Raw genomic sequence first — 16,964 nt, forward strand, 5'->3', positions numbered from 1 at the left:
CCTAACCCAATAGGTAATTATGTTCCTCACCACGGATTTGGTCAGATACAAGCCGGTGATTTTTCTATCGGGCATAGCTGCCCATTTGGTTTAGAACTTTGATTACTCTATATTTGACTGGAATCGCGGGTTGCATCGCTGGAAGTATTCCTAGCCATACCCAGAGTTCATTGGAGTCTCAATATACATTCCATACGGAAAAGAATGCTGTATCTCGAGAGGAAGGGCAACCGAAAGCGCTCCCTAACCAATGTCTTGTCTGTTGTGGTCTCATCCTAAAAATTACCGTCGTAGTTCCCCCCCGTTTATTATGGGCACTGGCATCTTGTGGCCAGACTCAAGTTTGTCAATTTCCATTTTTCCGTTTTTTAACTCTTTTTATCCAAGTCATCTGGAAATAGGCTACTTAGGCTACTTTATTGGGAGTCATTGCAGCGTTTTCTAAAAAACTGGGTATCTCCATTTTCGCTTGGGTATTTTCTACAAGCTGGGTATCTCCTCCATTATCTCCGCATCGCCACCAAGCAATATGCAATATGGGTGGACTACATTAATAATGTTATCTTATGCGATGCTTTATGCTTCATGATCACCGTGGCCGAAGCTGGGGTAGCAGAAAACCTAGTAGAAGATAGTTATGGATTGATTTTTGGAATAAACACTATAGTGGCCCTGCTACTGCAGACCATTTCCTTTATTGGGAAGGGAAACATTCCTGATGTATTGCTACTACTTCCGTGTCCTTTCCCGTAGTGAAATGCGCAAAGAAATATTATCCAGAACCATACTGAAATACTGACATTTTATTTATTTTATTTTAAATCCGCAAGCTTAGCTGTAACTAAGTATAAGAACCCTAACACCTTTCAGCGCATGCTAAAAATTTGTACTATAAAAATTCACTGCAGAAGCAAATCCATCTCCTCTGCATTCGAAGACATCAAATCCCGCTCCAGGCTGGTTTTAGCCGTGGTGGCCTGGTTCAGAAACAAGTCAAAATCGTAGGCATCCTTTTGGGCTGCTATGGAGTCCTTTTGATTGCTGATCGTCTGCGGATTTGAAAGCAGGTCCACGTCGTATAGGCCGAGTTCCCGAAGCATGCTGTCGTTGTCGTTGTTGGTTTGGCCAGAGGAAGACTCAGTGGATTCCTTGATATCCACGTTTATGATGGCCGCCGGCTGCTCCACCGCCTCGTATCCACACTCAACCGAGGTGGAGCCAGTGGTACGTGGAATGTTGTTGGCTTCGAACTCATCGTCATCCAGCTCCTGCGGCTTTAGAGTGCTCGACTTGTATTGAAAGTCGGTCTCCTTGAAGTCCACCTCGATGGGAAAAAGAGGGGGCAGGGCGTCTAATCGCTCCACAAGGCTCCTGTGCAGCTCCGCCAAACTCTCGAGGAGGCTTCTCAGTTGCTTGTTCAAGTCCATGGCATGCTTGCACTCCAAAAGTTCCATCTTCTCCAGAACGTCCGTACGGAGCTTGGCAAACTTAGTCCTTGCATCTTGCCGGCATCGCAGAATCAGTCTATATTCGTAGTTTCCCGTCTCCACCCGATACAGAGGCTCTTGGAGCGCAGCAAACCCGTGTTCCTCGTCGTCCATTTCCTTAACTTTTAAGCAGTACGAAAGGTATGTGAATTTGGCATCTGCGTATCGTCGTACCGTGAGCTTGGTATCTGGAATGGCCTTGTTCAGATATGTTCCCAGATCGGCCAGCACAGGCTTAATCTGCTTAATGATCCCCAAGCCATCCTTCTCGAGGGTGCGGTGAAATTCTCCGAAGGTGCGGAATGCCTCCGATGCCCGTTGCTGCGGTTCGTGAACCGAAATTTGGGTGAAGCAGTCACCGAACGATTTATAGGTCAGCAGGAGGTCGTAGTAGGCTTTCAGCATTCTTCGGGCGTGTTCCACCAAACCTTTGTACATCAGTTCAGTCCCCTCCAGTTCCTCGAGTCTCTTGACCAAAGAGTCATTGCACAATATGGCCCTGGATAGCCCCAATGTGTCCGCCGTGTTACTGGACATGCTGTCGACAATCCGATGCTTAAGCTTTTTCAGAATTATGTCTAGTGTCTTGCCCTGTTCCGGATCGGCGTGCAGTTTGTTGTAGTGAATTACCACTTCGTCAGTGGCCGTTTGAATCATCTTGGCCACCTCCACTTTGGTTTTGCCTTTCACGCTGACAGAATTCACGGCCAGCAGTTCGTCTCCAGATTGCAGGGATCCTTCGCGAGCAGCAGGGGTACCGTCAAAGATCTGGAGTTAAGAAAACATGTTTTATTAAATTTGAATAGTATTTTTAATATAACACCATTTTACTATATACGAGTACCTATCATATTTACTAAATAAATCTATATTTTAATTTTTAAAGCAAAACTTTTGTATTTATCATTTTGTCCAGCAGCAACCTTTTGAAACACGATCAAAATTTGAGTGAAACAGTATTCCAAACTTAAAAATCAAAATTAGGCCGACGAAATTATGACCATCACCAGCTGGTATAAGTGGAATGGCATGAACTGCAGCAACGATATACAAAATATACGGCCCAAGGTGATACAGGGCTTCGATCGTTTGGATGGACGCCTTCGGGCGGTAATTCAGGAGCAGGATTTTGTGAAGGACTCAATGAAGCGAAAACAGGCCGGCCAGACCGCTAAACGCAAGAAGTCGAAGCGACCAAAAAGTCCTGGGAAGGCGCGAGCTCCGCGTGCCTTTAGCTTTCAGGAAATCTATGCCGAAAATCAACTGGAACTCCAGCGCCAAGAGATCAGGCGGCAGAGAAGTGGCTCTACAATTCAGAGTCGTCCAATCCCCGATTTTCAAAAGTTCCACAAGCGTTTAGAGAAGCGTCGGGCTTATTTAAGTTCTTTGCAGAAGGTAACAAAACTGCAGACTCCCCGAACTCTTAGTGCTTCCCTAGAAGCGCTCAAGAAGAGGAAAAAAAAGGTGAAGACCCAAGAGCAGAACAGCTTCATACCTCGGATTAATAAAAAATCTTTAAACTATTTGAGTCGCGCGCCGTTCGTGCCGCGGATCGAGTCAACCTTCATCCAACCTCAGCCCTTCAAGCTCCACTCTGAGGTGCGGGCAGAGCACCGTCGGAAGTTCGACGAGTGGAGACGTCTGCGGATGATGCAGAACTGGAAGCAGAAAGCCTACGACTGGTTCGACCGGGAGCGTCGGGAGTTTCTCAAGCTGCGTCGCCTGACAAATTTCAAGGCAAGCCCAAGCCCCTGGAAGAAAGTTTAAGTTGGCGAGTGGAATGAGTTGGACAGATATCCTTCAACTTATATCAGTTTAAATTCAAACAAAAAAAAACATAAGAATATATATATCGTATTTTAAAAACAAGAAAGAAAAGCTAACTTCGGGCGGAGCCGAAGTTGATATACCCTTGCAGTTAAAACCGGATATATATCGCAAACATCGGATATAGTTGGCCGATCCTTATGAAATTTGGTAGGTTGGATGAACTGACCAAAAATCTGTATATAGATTAGTTCAGATTAGTTAGATTATATATTAGATCGTTCAGTTATATGGCAGCTATAGCCTATAGTCGGCCGATCCTTATGAAATTTGGTAGGTTGGATCAATTGACCAAAAATAGAATATGTACTAAGTTTCAGCTTTCTATCTTCAAAAAGACGAAAGTTGGGTCATTTTCGATCGTTCAGTTATATAGCAGCTATAGGATATAGTCGGCCGATCCTTATGAAATTTGGTAGGTTGGATCAATTGACCAAAAATCTGTATATAGATTAGTTCAGATTAGTTAGATTATATATTAGATCGTTCAGTTATATGGCAGCTATAGGATATAGTCGGCCGATCCTTATGAAATTTGGTAGGTTGGATCAATTGACCAAAAATAGAATATGTACTAAGTTTCAGCTTTCTATCTTCAAAAAGACGAAAGTTGGGTCATTTTCGATCGTTCAGTTATATAGCAGCTATAGGATATAGTCGGCCGATCCTTATGAAATTTGGTAGGTTGGATCAATTGACCAAAAATAGAATATGTACTAAGTTTCAGCTTTCTATCTTCAAAAAGACGAAAGTTGGGTCATTTTCGATCGTTCAGTTATATAGCAGCTATAGGATATAGTCGGCCGATCCTTATGAAATTTGGCGTGTCGTAATATTTTGCCAAATATAGCTCTCGTGTCAAATTTTAACTCTCTAGCTCTAAAAACACCGAAGTTATACCATTTCCGATCAATCAGTTATATGGCAGCTATAGGATATAGTCGGCCGATCCGGGCCGTTCCGATTTATATACTGCGTGCAAAGGAAAGAAGGGTGTGTGCAAAGTTTCAAGACGATAGCTTTAAAACTGAGAGACTAGTTCGCGTAGAAACAGACAGACTCAATTTCATAAGGATCGGCTTTATGTTGATCCAGTTGATCCAACCTACCAAATTTCATTAGGATCGGCCGACTATATCCTATAGCTGCCATATAACTGAACGATCGGAAATTACCCAACTTTCGTGTTTTTGAAGATAGAAAGCTGTAACTTAGTACTGATTATATTTTTGGTCAGATAATCCTCAATTTCATAAGGATCGGCCAACTATAGCTGCCATATAACTGAACGATCGAAAATGTTTTTTGGTACAAATACCAACTTTGGTATTTTTGAAGATAGAAGTTTGGGACTTTTTTTTAGATTTTATATTATAATAAATTGGGTTATATTATTTTATTCTCATAAGGATCGGCCAACTATATCCGATGTTTGCGATATATATACGGTTTTTACTGCAAGGGTATATCAACTTCGGCTATCCCCCCGAAGTTAGCTTTCCTTTCTTGTTTTAAACTGTGTTTAAATTAAGTTAGTTTTAGTTTGAATATGTATGAGTTAAACAATGAACTCTTAAGGGGACCTTTTTCAGATTTTATAGGGCCATTTTTTTTACAAAGTTAAAAATTTAAATATATGTATGCAGATGGCCAAGTATATTTCGATAAGATACACCTTTCTTGTGTTACATCATCTGGAACATATCATACAAATTTAGCTTAGGTTTATTTCTTAAATATAAAATTCGATTTCTCGAAACTAGTTATTTTTTAACTCTTGTCTCCCATCTTAACTTCTTTAGATACCATTTACTTTAATCAAAAATAGATTAAAAGTAGATCCATTTTTTTGAAAAACCAAAAATGTTCATATATATTTTAAGTGCAACGGTCTAGAGCCATTAATGGCAGAGAAATAATTGCCTATGAATCATAATTATATATTTTGATAATATACCTTTATAAATCAGTTTAAGAAACTAGGACAGGGTCAAATAGGGGATAATCCGTAATTTTTATTTTAAAAAATATATGAATTTTAAAGCCAAATAAAATAAATGATTTCTTATTGACTTTTAATCTGCTTATGGACTTTTTATTCTGCCTAGAGGCTTGTTTTACTGGCTTGTTCCGAATTCCCAATATAAAAAGTATTATTTTTATACCCTTGCAGAGGGTATTATAATTTTGGTCAAAAGTGTGCAACGCAGTGAAGGAGACATCTCCGACCCTATAAAGTATATATATTCTTGATCAGGATCACCTCCTGATTTGATATGAGCATGTCCGTCTGTCCGTCTGTCTGTCCGTCTGTCTGTCTGTTTCTACGCGAATTAGTCTCTCAGTTTTAAAGCTATCGTCTTGAAACTTTGCACACACCCTTCTTTCCTTTGCACGCAGTATATAAGTCGGAACGGCCCGGATCGGCCGACTATATCCTATAGCTGCCATATAACTGATTGATCGGAAATGGTATAACTTCGGTGTTTTTAGAGTTAGACAGTTCTAATTAGACACAAGAGCTATTTTTGGCAAAATATTTCGACATGCCGAAATTTCATTAGGATCGGCCGACTATATCCTAAAGCTGCCATATAACTAAACGATCGGAAATGGTTTTTGGTAGAAATACCACTTGTTTTAAATTTTGTATTATAATAAATTGGGTTATATTATCATATTCTCATAAGGATCGGCCAACTATATCCGATGTTTGCGATATATATCCGGTTTTAACTGCAAGGGTATATCAACTTCGGCTCCGCCCGAAGTTAGCTTTCCTTTCTTGTTTATGTCAAAATTTGCAAAAAAGTTTCAATGCCATAATCATACTGAGCCCCGATTCCGCCTCCCTCAAAAGATAAGGAGAATGTCTAAATTGAATATTAAAGAACTTCTTCATTAATGCCTATTAGCTTCCGCGAAATCTGAGTCTTTTATTTGCAACTACGATACTACGATCTCTTGATTTAGGAATTATTAACAGTTCCCAAGAACCGAATTAGTGTTAAGTGTTCTTTGGTGTATTCACTTTTTGGGTATATATAAGACCGAAAATCGTACATTTCGAAAAGCGGATCTTCTCTCGTCAGGGAAGCACCAGTGAGCTCCTCGCCAGTGGATTAATCCTTCTTGATCAGTTATGGGAAAGGATCCTTCTGCCGTCGTTTTGGTAACGGCACTTGCATTTTGTGCCTTTTGTCCTTTCTTTGCTAGGTGCGATGAGACCGAACTTGATATCAAAAAAGGCATAGAAAGTTTGTCGAAAATCCTGGTTAAATATCAAGCCGAGTTCGACAGGAAGGTGAAGTTTGCGGAGCTGCAGGATGCCATCGATGAGATTGATAAAGCCATGCTGGGATACAAGGGCAAAGCCAAGGACAAGCTGCCTCAGATTCGCTCTTTTAACGCCCAAGCCCGTCTCAGCTACGAAAACTGTGTGGGCCCAGTCTTCGAGTGGTGCATTTCCTCCACCGGCGCCTTTGATATCTTCATCGATATAATTGGCGACAGCAACTTGTCGGATGTGGAGAGGAGTATAATCGGGAACCTGACCGTGTCTGCTGTGGAAATGGGACTCACAGAAACCGGAAAATCTTTGGAACTCCTCACCAATGTCCAACACAGAACTGCTGATCTCGAAAATGCGTTTCGAGATATTTCGCATGATGTGCACGACGATTTCGGTCCAGGGGGCTTCTATGGCCAAGAAAAGGCGGAACTGGAGGAGAGGATCAAAAACAAAGCGATGTTAGTGAAGACAAGAATTGCCTTATTCGCCTTGTTTGATGCGATCGGTGTCCTGGTTTTTGGACCGATTGGTCTTTCACTGGGTTTCCCCGCCGCCTTTGCCTCGTTTGGTATCACCGATTTGGTTAATTGGAAACAAAGGAAACCCTACCAGGAGCAAGTTGAGCTTATTGAGCATTTCTTCACGGACCTGACGCAAAAGATTGAGAATGCCACCGTAAAAGTGAAAGAAATGGAGAGTGACCTGAAGGAGGACAAAACCAATCTTCAGAAGCTCCAAAGAGTAAGTGCAGGCCCCAATAATGTACGTTTTTCCCCCAAAAACGCATACTTATTCTTTTCAAATCTGTAATTTTTATATTTTTCTTTATTTTAGAAAAAAGAGGTATTGTTGTCTGACATGGCTCTTCGGCGAGTCCAATTTATTCCTAACATCCAGAATTTAAAGGATAGCTGCGCCGAGTACGTGAAATGGCTTGGACATGATTCTCCCTTTTATCAGAAGATAAGTTCCAGAACTCGTCGTTCAGCCTCCACATTCTACGAAAGCGAACCATCGCCCGCTTAAATTGCAATTGTTAATTCTTAATCAACAATACGGTGAATAAAGGTCAAACAAGTTACTTTCTTAGTACCAAAAACTTTTACCTCTTATCCATAAGCTGTTTATACCACATTTTCTCTACTCTCTAGCCCTCTGCTCTCTAGCGTTCTGAGTTTAAGGAAGAGATAAGCTTGTTGAGATCAGGCAGATTGGTTCTATCCTCAAGCCAGCTTTCTCCCTTTGAAGATGAGATGCTGGTTTCCTTTGTCTTGGCGGACGCCATCCAATTATTCTTCCATCCCGTCACTTCGGCTATAGTGCCTGAATTTCATGAGAAGAACCTACACTCTCGGCCTTGGGCGCTAGGTCCGGAGATTCAAGGCCCAATACTGGCCTAGGTCCTAGGTCCCAATACTGGCCTATTGCGGGAGGAAGACCGTTCCAAGGATTTGGAACAAATGCATCTGCTTTTTTCGCATTTGTTGAATTTTTCAGCATTTTTTTTTAAATTGCTTTAAAATTAGTTTACTTTGTAACACAAATATTTGAATGCAGGTGCTAAGTTTCGGAATTGGGATTATTATCAAAAAAAAGATCAAAAGTTTGAGTTTTTGGCCATTTGTGTCACTCTGCTCTTGGCTTGGCCAACAGCCTCTGTGCAAGTCTCTATGAAATTAAGTGTTAGTATCTTCTAGTGGTTTATAAGACTCCATAAAGTATCTCTAATCTTGATCAGAATCATCTCCAGTGCCGATTAGGCCATGTCTTTCTGTATGTTTTACAGGTAAAAGATCAAGGAGAAAAACTTTAAGATTTTTGATTTCCTATTTTATTTTTCATACCCTTGCAGAGGGTATTATAATTTTGGTCAAAAGAGTGCAACGCAGTGAAGGAGACATCTCCGACCCTATTAAGTATATATATTCTTGATCAGGATCACCTCCTGAGTTGAAGATATAAAGCTGGAACTTGGTACAGATTATATTTTTTGTCAATTAATCCGACCTACCAAATTTCATCGATCGATCGGTCGACTATATCCTATAGCTTCCATATAACTGAACGATTGGAAATGGTTTTTGGTAGAACTTTGGTATTTTTGAAGATAGAAGTTTGGGACTTCATTTTGGAACAACTATATCCGATATTTGCGATATATATCTGGTTTTAACTGCAAGGGTATATCAACTTCGGCTCCGCCCGAAGTTAGCTTTCCTTTCTTGTTAATTATTATACCCTTGCAGAGAATTTTAATTTTGGTCAAAAGTGTGCAACGCAGTGAAGGAGACATCTCCGACCCTATAAAGTATATATCTATATTCTTGAAGATCACCTCCTGAGTTGATATAACTATGTCCGTCTGTCTGTTTCTACGGACTAGTCTCTCAGTATCGACTTGAATGACACTAATTTCATAAGGACCAACTATATCTTATAGCTGCCATATAACTGAACGATCGAAAATTACCCAACTTTTGTGTTTTTCAAGATAGAAAGTTAAAACTTCTCACTTTGCATATATTCAATACAATACAATGCAATATTCTGCAAGGGTATATCAAGTTAGCATTCCTTTCTTGTTTATAAGTAAGGTAGTTTTAAAATCGTATTAAAAATAAGATTTAATTAACTCACCTGGACAATGTATAAGCATGGACACATGGGTGCTCCTCCGCCAATGCTTATTCCTATTAGATTACTCTGATCCTTGGTAATGACCACTGAATTAGTGGTAACCGTCATTCCCCTGAATAAAGTTCAAAATTAATATTTCAAAAAACGTGTAAAAAAAATTGAAGCATGGGCTACGCGTGCTATATATGAATTGAGTATATGGTTTTGTATAGGTGAGTGTTTTAATATAATTTTTTCATAATTACTCACAACGATTTGTGCAGTGTTTAAATTAGCCATTTTACCAGTTCTAGAAGGTAATTTGACTGCTACTAATATACCTACAGCTCTTAGAGAATACTGTTGATCGGAACAGTTTGGGCCAAGAACACCTTTTAAGTTAAAGGCACTATCTAGCCTAGCTATTAATTAGGTTTTAGTATAAGAAGCTAAACAACTACACACAAAAAATCTAAGATTATCCTTTATTTTGAAAAGCAGTTAAAATATTAAAAAGAAAAATATTTAGACCTCTAGATTTTCGGTTATTGGTACAGAATACAATGCGGATATAGTGGTCTAAGATTTTTGAATAATTAATAATATAAATAAAATAAGTTGTAAACTGCAAAAAGATTTTAAAATAATATTAAAAATATTTTTAAATAGAAAAAATAAAATTTATTAAATCAAATGAAACTAATTTAATAAAAGTAAAACATCCTTTTTATTAAGTATTAAATAACAAAGTATTATACTAACTAAAAAAATAAAAATTAGAAAAAAAAAATGTATAAATGTAAGAACTTTTATTTTAGCTAGAAATATTAACAAGCGACCACGGGTATAATATATATATATTTGTACTCTTCGGCTCAAACGGAGTTGACTTACAAACGGTCTAACTCATATTTCTCCCTAGCGGCAAATTCGCTGCCAAATCTGTTGTTAGAGCCGGAGGACTCATACCCAGAAGCGAAGCTCGCTGGGGAGCAAAGCATAACGGTGGCCTCGCCGACGGAAGCAGAAACGGCGGTGGAGGTGGGCAGTACTTCGGAGGGACTCTCTGCCTTTTGGCGGAGGTCCTGGCTCGGTCGGATATCCGCCGAACTATCGCCATCCAACTGGATAAGCTGTGCCTCTGGCCTGGGTCCAACAATATATGTTTGACATGGTTTAAAATTATTGATTTGTCACAGAAGCTTTGGCACATTTTAACATATTGTTGTCGTAAAACAAAGCTATGCGAATAGTTTTTATCAAATTTTGGCATGTTTTCTTTTCTTACATTTTATCCTCCTCGAAAAAGAAGTCATCCTCCGTGTCTGTCAGCATCCTTGCTTATTTTTAAGAAAAATATATTTGTTTATTTTTGGCAACTTTAAATCCTTCAGTATTATCGAGGGCTGGAGAAGCAGTGTGGCTGTTATCGAAACATGGCCATCTTGATATTTCCTCGGAGTTTGCCATTCACCGTGAAGCGTAACCATGACCACTTGTTGCCTTGGAAACGCTGAGGAAAAACATAAACAAAAAATGATGGACTGGGCCGAAGAACTCAAGATGACTATACGGAAGGTGAAAAATAATACATAGTTTGATGTATATTCCATTTTAGTTTCATTAAATTTCACAGACAACGGCCCGAAAAGGCCGGCGCTCTAAGAGTCGGGACGTGCTAAAGGAGGAGGCCTCGCAGGGTGCAGGTTCTAAGGACATATCCATCGACATCACGCTTAATGTGCAGGCTCAGGGCGGAACCCCTCCCACAACATCGGATGGTGGAACTTCATCCAGCTACAACAATGAATTTGATTCGCATCGTCCGCCCATCAGGCGAATTTCTGGAGGATGGGCCGACTCTGGACTCAAAGGATTGAAGTAGGTTTGCTTCATACACCCGCAAGAATGTTCATTGATTCCTTATTGATTTTCCCTTTTACAGATCCAAAAAAAATTCTTTTGATGAGTAAGTCTAAAAAACATTTAGAATTTGGTATCAGATTTGGTATTACAATTAGAATTTATAATCCATATAAAGTGAGCGCTTTAGGCAAACAAAATCGGCTACCAACTCCATACCAACGGACGACATTCCCGTCATCCCGGATATGGATGACATCAAAGACGAAATAATGCTCAACGAGATAGTGGAACCTCCTATGTAAGTAAGAAAATCACTCCTTATATTCAAATAACCAAAATTTATGATAATTGATAGAATGGGCACAACTCGGTCCGCAGTTTTGAAGGAGGCTAACTCGGATTTGCTTTCGCAATACGCCTTTTCAGCAGTAGATGGATTTGATCTCTCAATCCTAACAGATTGCTTGGTTCCTCAGGAGAGCCTAAATGAAAAAGACGATCTATGGCAGTGGGATCAGCTTTTCACAGAAGTAACCGCTGAAATTCATTCGGATAAAGGGCCTAACATTGGCATGAAGATCGGACCCGATGTGGTGCCACCCACTCAGTACACTTAGGATTACCTCTATTTCTGCAAGATTAGTGCAATAGTCAATTCGTAGTTTCAGTATGAGAAGGTAAAATATTTCATCGAATGCGTCTTTAATAATCACATACTCATTCTGTTCACGAAGACATACCCAATTAAATTAATAATTTAAAATAAAAACAGACTCTTGGTTATCTATTGAATTGCCCGTCCTACGCCGTCAAAGGCCTTTTCTTTGTGATCAGCGGCATTGGCGCGGGATTCATAATTGCAGATGGTTACGCCGTGATAATGAGCTTCAGTGAATTCTCCGCGAAGGCCTGAAATCTTGGTTTAAGCGAATACACATACAGGACATTCAATTACCCACCTATATAGTAAATTCGTGTGGTTTCATCTCCAAAGTTGCTAGGAAAGTAGAGTGACAAATGATGCACGGAGGAAAAGGTAACAACTTTGGGGGAGTATTCGATTTCCCCTCGACAGTCGCGGGTGAGCTCGAACTCTTGATCCGGTTTGGCCTTGGCGTCATCGAAGGTCATCTTGGGGCGGTTTTTGAAACTAAAAAAGAAAGAGCAAAGAAATATTAATAACTCCTAGAAGCTTAAAGAAAGCCGGCTTACATTTTTACCCTGTTGGGATGCGAGTCATCATTAGCTCCGCTAACAATGATTCCCTTGAGCTTCACATTGCCGGTAAACGGTATATTGAAGAGAAGCTCCTCGTCGGCATCGCTCTGGACAAATTTGGAGAGGTCCAGGCGCCTTTCGTACGGCTTGAATACGGTTTTTCCCTGGCCATCCGTCTCTTCGTTTAGGCACTCCGTGTTATCCAAATCGATTTTCGTGTACAGACTATACTCAATGCCCATTTCCAAGGCATGATCTACGTCTGTGGCTTCGTGGCTGCAGCCGCCATGGTCGTGGGAGTGTCCGTGTCCGTGCGGCATTTTTCCGGCAACAATTTACAAAATAAAACAAATAATTCAGCTAAGTCACCCAGAATAATGCAGTCACACTAAAAGGCGTTCACACAAAATCTGCACTATCGGTAACTATCGTAAACATTGAGTGACCGTTGATATGAATTATTGAAAATACCACATCTGTTAGTGTTTGTGGGAACGCACGTCCGAATTAGACGACATAAAGTAATTTCAATTTTTTAATCTGTGCTAATCGGATTGAAATTCTTCGGGAATAATTGTGATTTACTCGAAAATCTAAAGTTAACACTCCAATGGCGCCCAAGGCTAAATCGGTTAGCATCAAGCCCCAGGCCAAAGCCTTCAAAGACAAGTCCAAACCTACGGATGTGCGTCTGTCCAACATCCAGGCGGCTAAGGGTAAGAAAAATATTTTATTAAATAAAATTATGAGTTAAAAACTATGTGCCTATGTTATTTAAGCTGTTTATGAGCTGATTGGCTAATTTTTGAGACGTGTTATGCGCAATTTACATTCCAAATGGCTTAAGAAAATATCAGTTGCAGTGCCGGCTGTCTGGAAACTTCTTACGTGAAGAAGAAGAGAGAGCATTACTCATGTGATGAGCGGAATTGAATTTTTTAGGTTTTTTAACACCCTATCGTAGGGAAATTTTAAATAAGGATTTGTTTAGGGTAAATGGGGCTATTTTTCGGAAAGAAGTCATGTTTTGAACAGATTTACAAGAAAATTTCATACCTAGTTAGTATGTATTTAGTACATATACACATATGTTAAAAAACACCCATTTTGTTTTTGTTACAGCTGTTTCCGATGCCATCCGCACCAGTCTGGGACCCCGGGGCATGGACAAGATGATTCAGGCTGGCAACGGAGAGGTTTCCATCACCAATGACGGTGCCACCATCCTGAAGCAGATGAACGTCCTGCACCCAGCCGCCAAGATGCTGGTGGAGCTCTCCCGCGCTCAGGATGTGGAAGCCGGGGACGGAACGACCTCCGTGGTGGTCATCGCCGGTGCCCTGCTGGAAGCGTGCGAGAAGCTGCTGCAGAAGGGCTTGCATCCCACAGCCATTTCGGACTCGTTCCAGCGCTGCTCCAACAAGGCCGTCGAGATCCTCACCCAGATGTCAACCCCCATTGAGCTCAAAGATCGCGAGACCCTGATCAAGAGCGCCTCCACATCGCTGAACTCTAAGGTGGTCTCCCAACAGAGCAGCTTGTTGGCCCCCATTGCAGTTGATGCTGTGCTTAAGGTAACTGAGCCCGGAAAGGAGACCTCTGTGGACCTCAAAAACATTAAGGTCATCTCCAGTCTGGGTGGTACTGTAGAGGACACTGAATTGGTCGATGGTCTGGTCTTCACCAGCCGTTCCGCAGGAACCAATGCGCCAAAGCGCATCGAGAAAGCCAAGATTGGTTTGATTCAGTTCTGCATCTCAGCTCCCAAAACGGATGTAAGTAGTCCTCAGTTTAATCCTTTGTACCTTTTTTTGAGCTTTATTTCGGTTTTTTAGATGGATCACAATGTGATTGTCTCAGATTATGCCGCCATGGATCGTGTGCTTAAGGAGGAGCGTTCCTACATCCTCAATATTGTCAAGCAGATCAAGAAGGCAGGCTGCAATGTCCTCTTGGTCCAGAAGTCTATCCTGCGGTAAATAAAACATCTCTAGGTTTTCCCGAATTTCCAATATTGATTTCCGTTTTCTAGAGATGCCGTCTCAGATCTGGCTCAGCACTTCCTGGACAAAATCAAGTGTCTGGTGGTGAAGGACGTGGAGCGCGAAGACATTGAGTTTGTGTGCAAGACCCTGCACTGCCGGCCCATTGCCTCGCTGGATCACTTTACTGCTGAAAATCTGTCCAGCGCCGAGCTGGTTGAAGAGGTCGCTAGTGGCACCAACAAGTTCGTCAAGATCACTGGTATCCAGAACATGGGACGCACAATCTCGATCATCTGTCGCGGCTCCAACAAACTGGTGTTGGAGGAAGCCGCCCGCTCGTTGCACGATGCCCTTTGCGTGGTTCGTTGCTTGGTCAAGAAGCGAGCCCAGATTGTTGGCGGTGGTGCCCCTGAAATCGAGATGGCTTTGCAACTGGCCGCCGTTGCCCAGACGGTAGAGGGAGTGGATGCGTATTGCTTCCGGGCCTTCGCCGACGCCCTGGAGGTCATTCCCTCAACGCTGGCTGAGAACGCCGGCCTTAATCCTATTGCGACCGTTACAGAGCTGCGCAATCGTCACGCCCAAGGTGAGAAGACAGCCGGCATCAATGTTCGCAAGGGCGCCATCACAGACATCCTTGCCGAGAATGTTGTGCAGCCACTCTTGGTCAGTATTTCGGCCATCACCTTGGCCACGGAGACAATTCGCTCGATCTTGAAGATCGATGATATTGTAAGTTTGAATCTAAATTAAAATTTGGTATTTGGTTCTTTACTGGTCTCACTTTCTTTGCAGGTCAACACCTTCAGTTAAGCACTTTGATCCAGCTCGTTTCACTTTTCTGTCTCCGAAAGATCAAACTTACGGCATTTTCATCTAATCCCTCACATATTTTACACATGCGCCTGCGCATCTAATTTGAATAAAATTCATACTATACACTACGCCTTACAAGCTTATTATGTATTTAAAAAAAAACACAAAAAGATCTTAAACATAAAACAATTCGCTAACACCATACAAAAATATGTGTTTATTGTATTTGCCCTGAATAGTGGGGTTTTAAAATCGGAATCGAAGTACATGTTATATTCATATATTTTTGATTAGCCTGTGGTATGAACGAGATTTCACACTGAAACTTCTAAAACACCACTTAGGTAAAGGTCAACAAGAAAGAAGGGATAACGTTTGATGCAGCCGAAGTTGACATACCCTTCCAGTCAAAATCGGGTATATATCGCAAATATCGGATATAGTTGGCCGATCCCTATGAGAATAAAATAGTAAAACCAATTTATTAGAATAAAAAATTAAAAAGCTTTCGTCTAATTTAGCTTACCAAGCTTACGTCTTTAAAAAGGTTGTCTTTTAAAAGATAAATCTTTATATATGACTTTGACTTATACAGTTGCGGCAAAAAAAATAGCACTGAGATGCACAATTTTCTATAATGCATTATAAATTATGTTTTTTTTTGAAATTGTTTTGATTATTTTATTTTACAATGTAGGCTTACATGTTATCTCTATGAGAGAAGTGAATTAAATCTCAATTAGCAATTAGTTTGTTATATTTTGAGCATTTTATCAAGTAAGATGCAAAAGAGAGCGGCAACAAAAATAGCACTAATAATGGTTTTGATCAAAGATTCAAATTTTTCGAAGTTTTTTGATGTTTTTAGTTACTGATTACATTCGAGAGCATTGCAGTAACAGAGTTCTTAAGAATTAGATCGGAAAAAAAATAAATATGGGCCGCGAAAGGGACTGCAGTGACGACCAAAGGATAATCATTTAAAAACTTATTGAGGAAGGCAACACCTATGCTCAGGTGGCGAGAATTGTCGGTTTTTCAAATAAAATGATTAGCAACGCATTAAAATATGTTCCTAAGGCAGAAAGTTGCGGTAGAAAGGTCGCCATGTCGAAATTGGAGGTCAACCGGCTGGTTCGTGAGAGCAAGGGGTCGCCCTTTAATCCGGCTACTGAGCTAAAAATGGAGCTAAATATTTCGGCATCAATTAGAACTGTTCGAAATTGCTTTAAAAAAAATGATTTAAGTCCCCACAGCCCCGGAAAAGTTTCCCTTTGGAGTGTGAAGCATGGGGCAAGTTGGATTTCGTTTGCCAAAGAACATCCGAATTGGCCGGCAGAAAAATGGAGAAATATTTTTTGGTCCGATCAAAGCAAAATCGTTCAATTTTGAGGAAAAGGATCTCGTTCATATGTAAGGCGACCCCAAAATTCGAAATACCGCCCCAGCTTTACGTACAATAACATTAAACCCGGTGGAACCAGTATTATGGTTTGGGCATGCTTCTCGTATTACGGAGATGGTCCCAATATGGTATAATAGATCGACTCGTATACTCCGAAATCTTAAAAAACCTCATGCTGCCTTATGCTGAGGATGAAATGCAATTGTTATGGGTTTTCCAACAGGATAATGACCCAAAGCATACCAGCAATAAAGCTCCAAAGTGGTAAGAAGACAGATCTCTCCATGTAATGGATTGGCCAGCTCAGTCCCCAGACCTAAATCCTATAGAAAATTTGTGGTCTAATGTGAAAAAATTTGTTTCCAATACAAAACTAAAAAATAATAAGGAGCTTTGGGCTTTTTTCAAGGAGTCTTGGAGCAATATCCCCCTGGAAAGGTGCCAAAGATTGG

The 16,964-nt window shown here is 40.7% G+C and overlaps 5 protein-coding genes across 6 annotated transcripts; 3 read left to right on the plus strand and 2 right to left on the minus strand.

Annotated features, from left to right (window-relative positions):
- Window positions 1-791: 791 nt before the first annotated feature.
- Window positions 792-10,704, minus strand: PICK1 (protein interacting with PRKCA 1). Of its 2 annotated transcripts, XM_017244360.3 has the most exons (4): window positions 10,511-10,704; window positions 10,117-10,368; window positions 9,244-9,355; window positions 792-2,255 (listed from the first exon to the last, which is right to left on the minus strand). In XM_017244360.3, the coding sequence occupies exons 1-4, from the start codon at window positions 10,555-10,557 to the stop codon at window positions 900-902; spliced, it is 1,767 nt and encodes a 588-aa protein (XP_017099849.2). In that variant the 5' UTR covers window positions 10,558-10,704; the 3' UTR covers window positions 792-899. The 2 variants fall into 2 exon arrangements, with proteins under 2 accessions (XP_017099849.2, XP_017099850.2); XM_017244361.3 differs by lacking the exon at window positions 10,117-10,368 and having other exon boundaries at window positions 793-2,255.
- Window positions 2,395-3,330, plus strand: LOC108127343 (uncharacterized). Its single transcript, XM_017244363.3, has one exon. The coding sequence runs from the start codon at window positions 2,484-2,486 to the stop codon at window positions 3,252-3,254; it is 771 nt and encodes a 256-aa protein (XP_017099852.2). The 5' UTR covers window positions 2,395-2,483; the 3' UTR covers window positions 3,255-3,330.
- On the plus strand, window positions 10,704-11,705 carry IFT43 (intraflagellar transport 43). Its single transcript, XM_017244364.3, has 5 exons — window positions 10,704-10,800; window positions 10,859-11,103; window positions 11,168-11,191; window positions 11,264-11,386; window positions 11,444-11,705. Exons 1-5 carry the CDS (start codon window positions 10,711-10,713, stop codon window positions 11,703-11,705), a joined length of 744 nt encoding a protein of 247 aa, XP_017099853.1. The 5' UTR covers window positions 10,704-10,710.
- Window positions 11,706-11,773: 68 nt separating this feature from the next.
- LOC108127345 (PITH domain-containing protein CG6153) lies at window positions 11,774-12,771 on the minus strand. Its single transcript, XM_017244365.3, has 3 exons — window positions 12,301-12,771; window positions 12,048-12,238; window positions 11,774-11,997 (listed from the first exon to the last, which is right to left on the minus strand). The coding sequence occupies exons 1-3, from the start codon at window positions 12,624-12,626 to the stop codon at window positions 11,873-11,875; spliced, it is 642 nt and encodes a 213-aa protein (XP_017099854.1). The 5' UTR covers window positions 12,627-12,771; the 3' UTR covers window positions 11,774-11,872.
- Window positions 12,772-12,775: 4 nt separating this feature from the next.
- Window positions 12,776-15,317, plus strand: CCT4 (chaperonin containing TCP1 subunit 4). Its single transcript, XM_017244362.3, has 5 exons — window positions 12,776-13,022; window positions 13,429-14,081; window positions 14,142-14,281; window positions 14,339-15,023; window positions 15,087-15,317. The coding sequence occupies exons 1-5, from the start codon at window positions 12,917-12,919 to the stop codon at window positions 15,102-15,104; spliced, it is 1,602 nt and encodes a 533-aa protein (XP_017099851.2). The 5' UTR covers window positions 12,776-12,916; the 3' UTR covers window positions 15,105-15,317.
- The last annotated feature ends 1,647 nt before the right edge of the window (window positions 15,318-16,964 follow it).

This window comes from Drosophila bipectinata, chromosome 2L, assembly GCF_030179905.1.
Source record: "Drosophila bipectinata strain 14024-0381.07 chromosome 2L, DbipHiC1v2, whole genome shotgun sequence".
In the NCBI taxonomy this organism is placed as follows: domain Eukaryota; kingdom Metazoa; phylum Arthropoda; class Insecta; order Diptera; family Drosophilidae; genus Drosophila; species Drosophila bipectinata.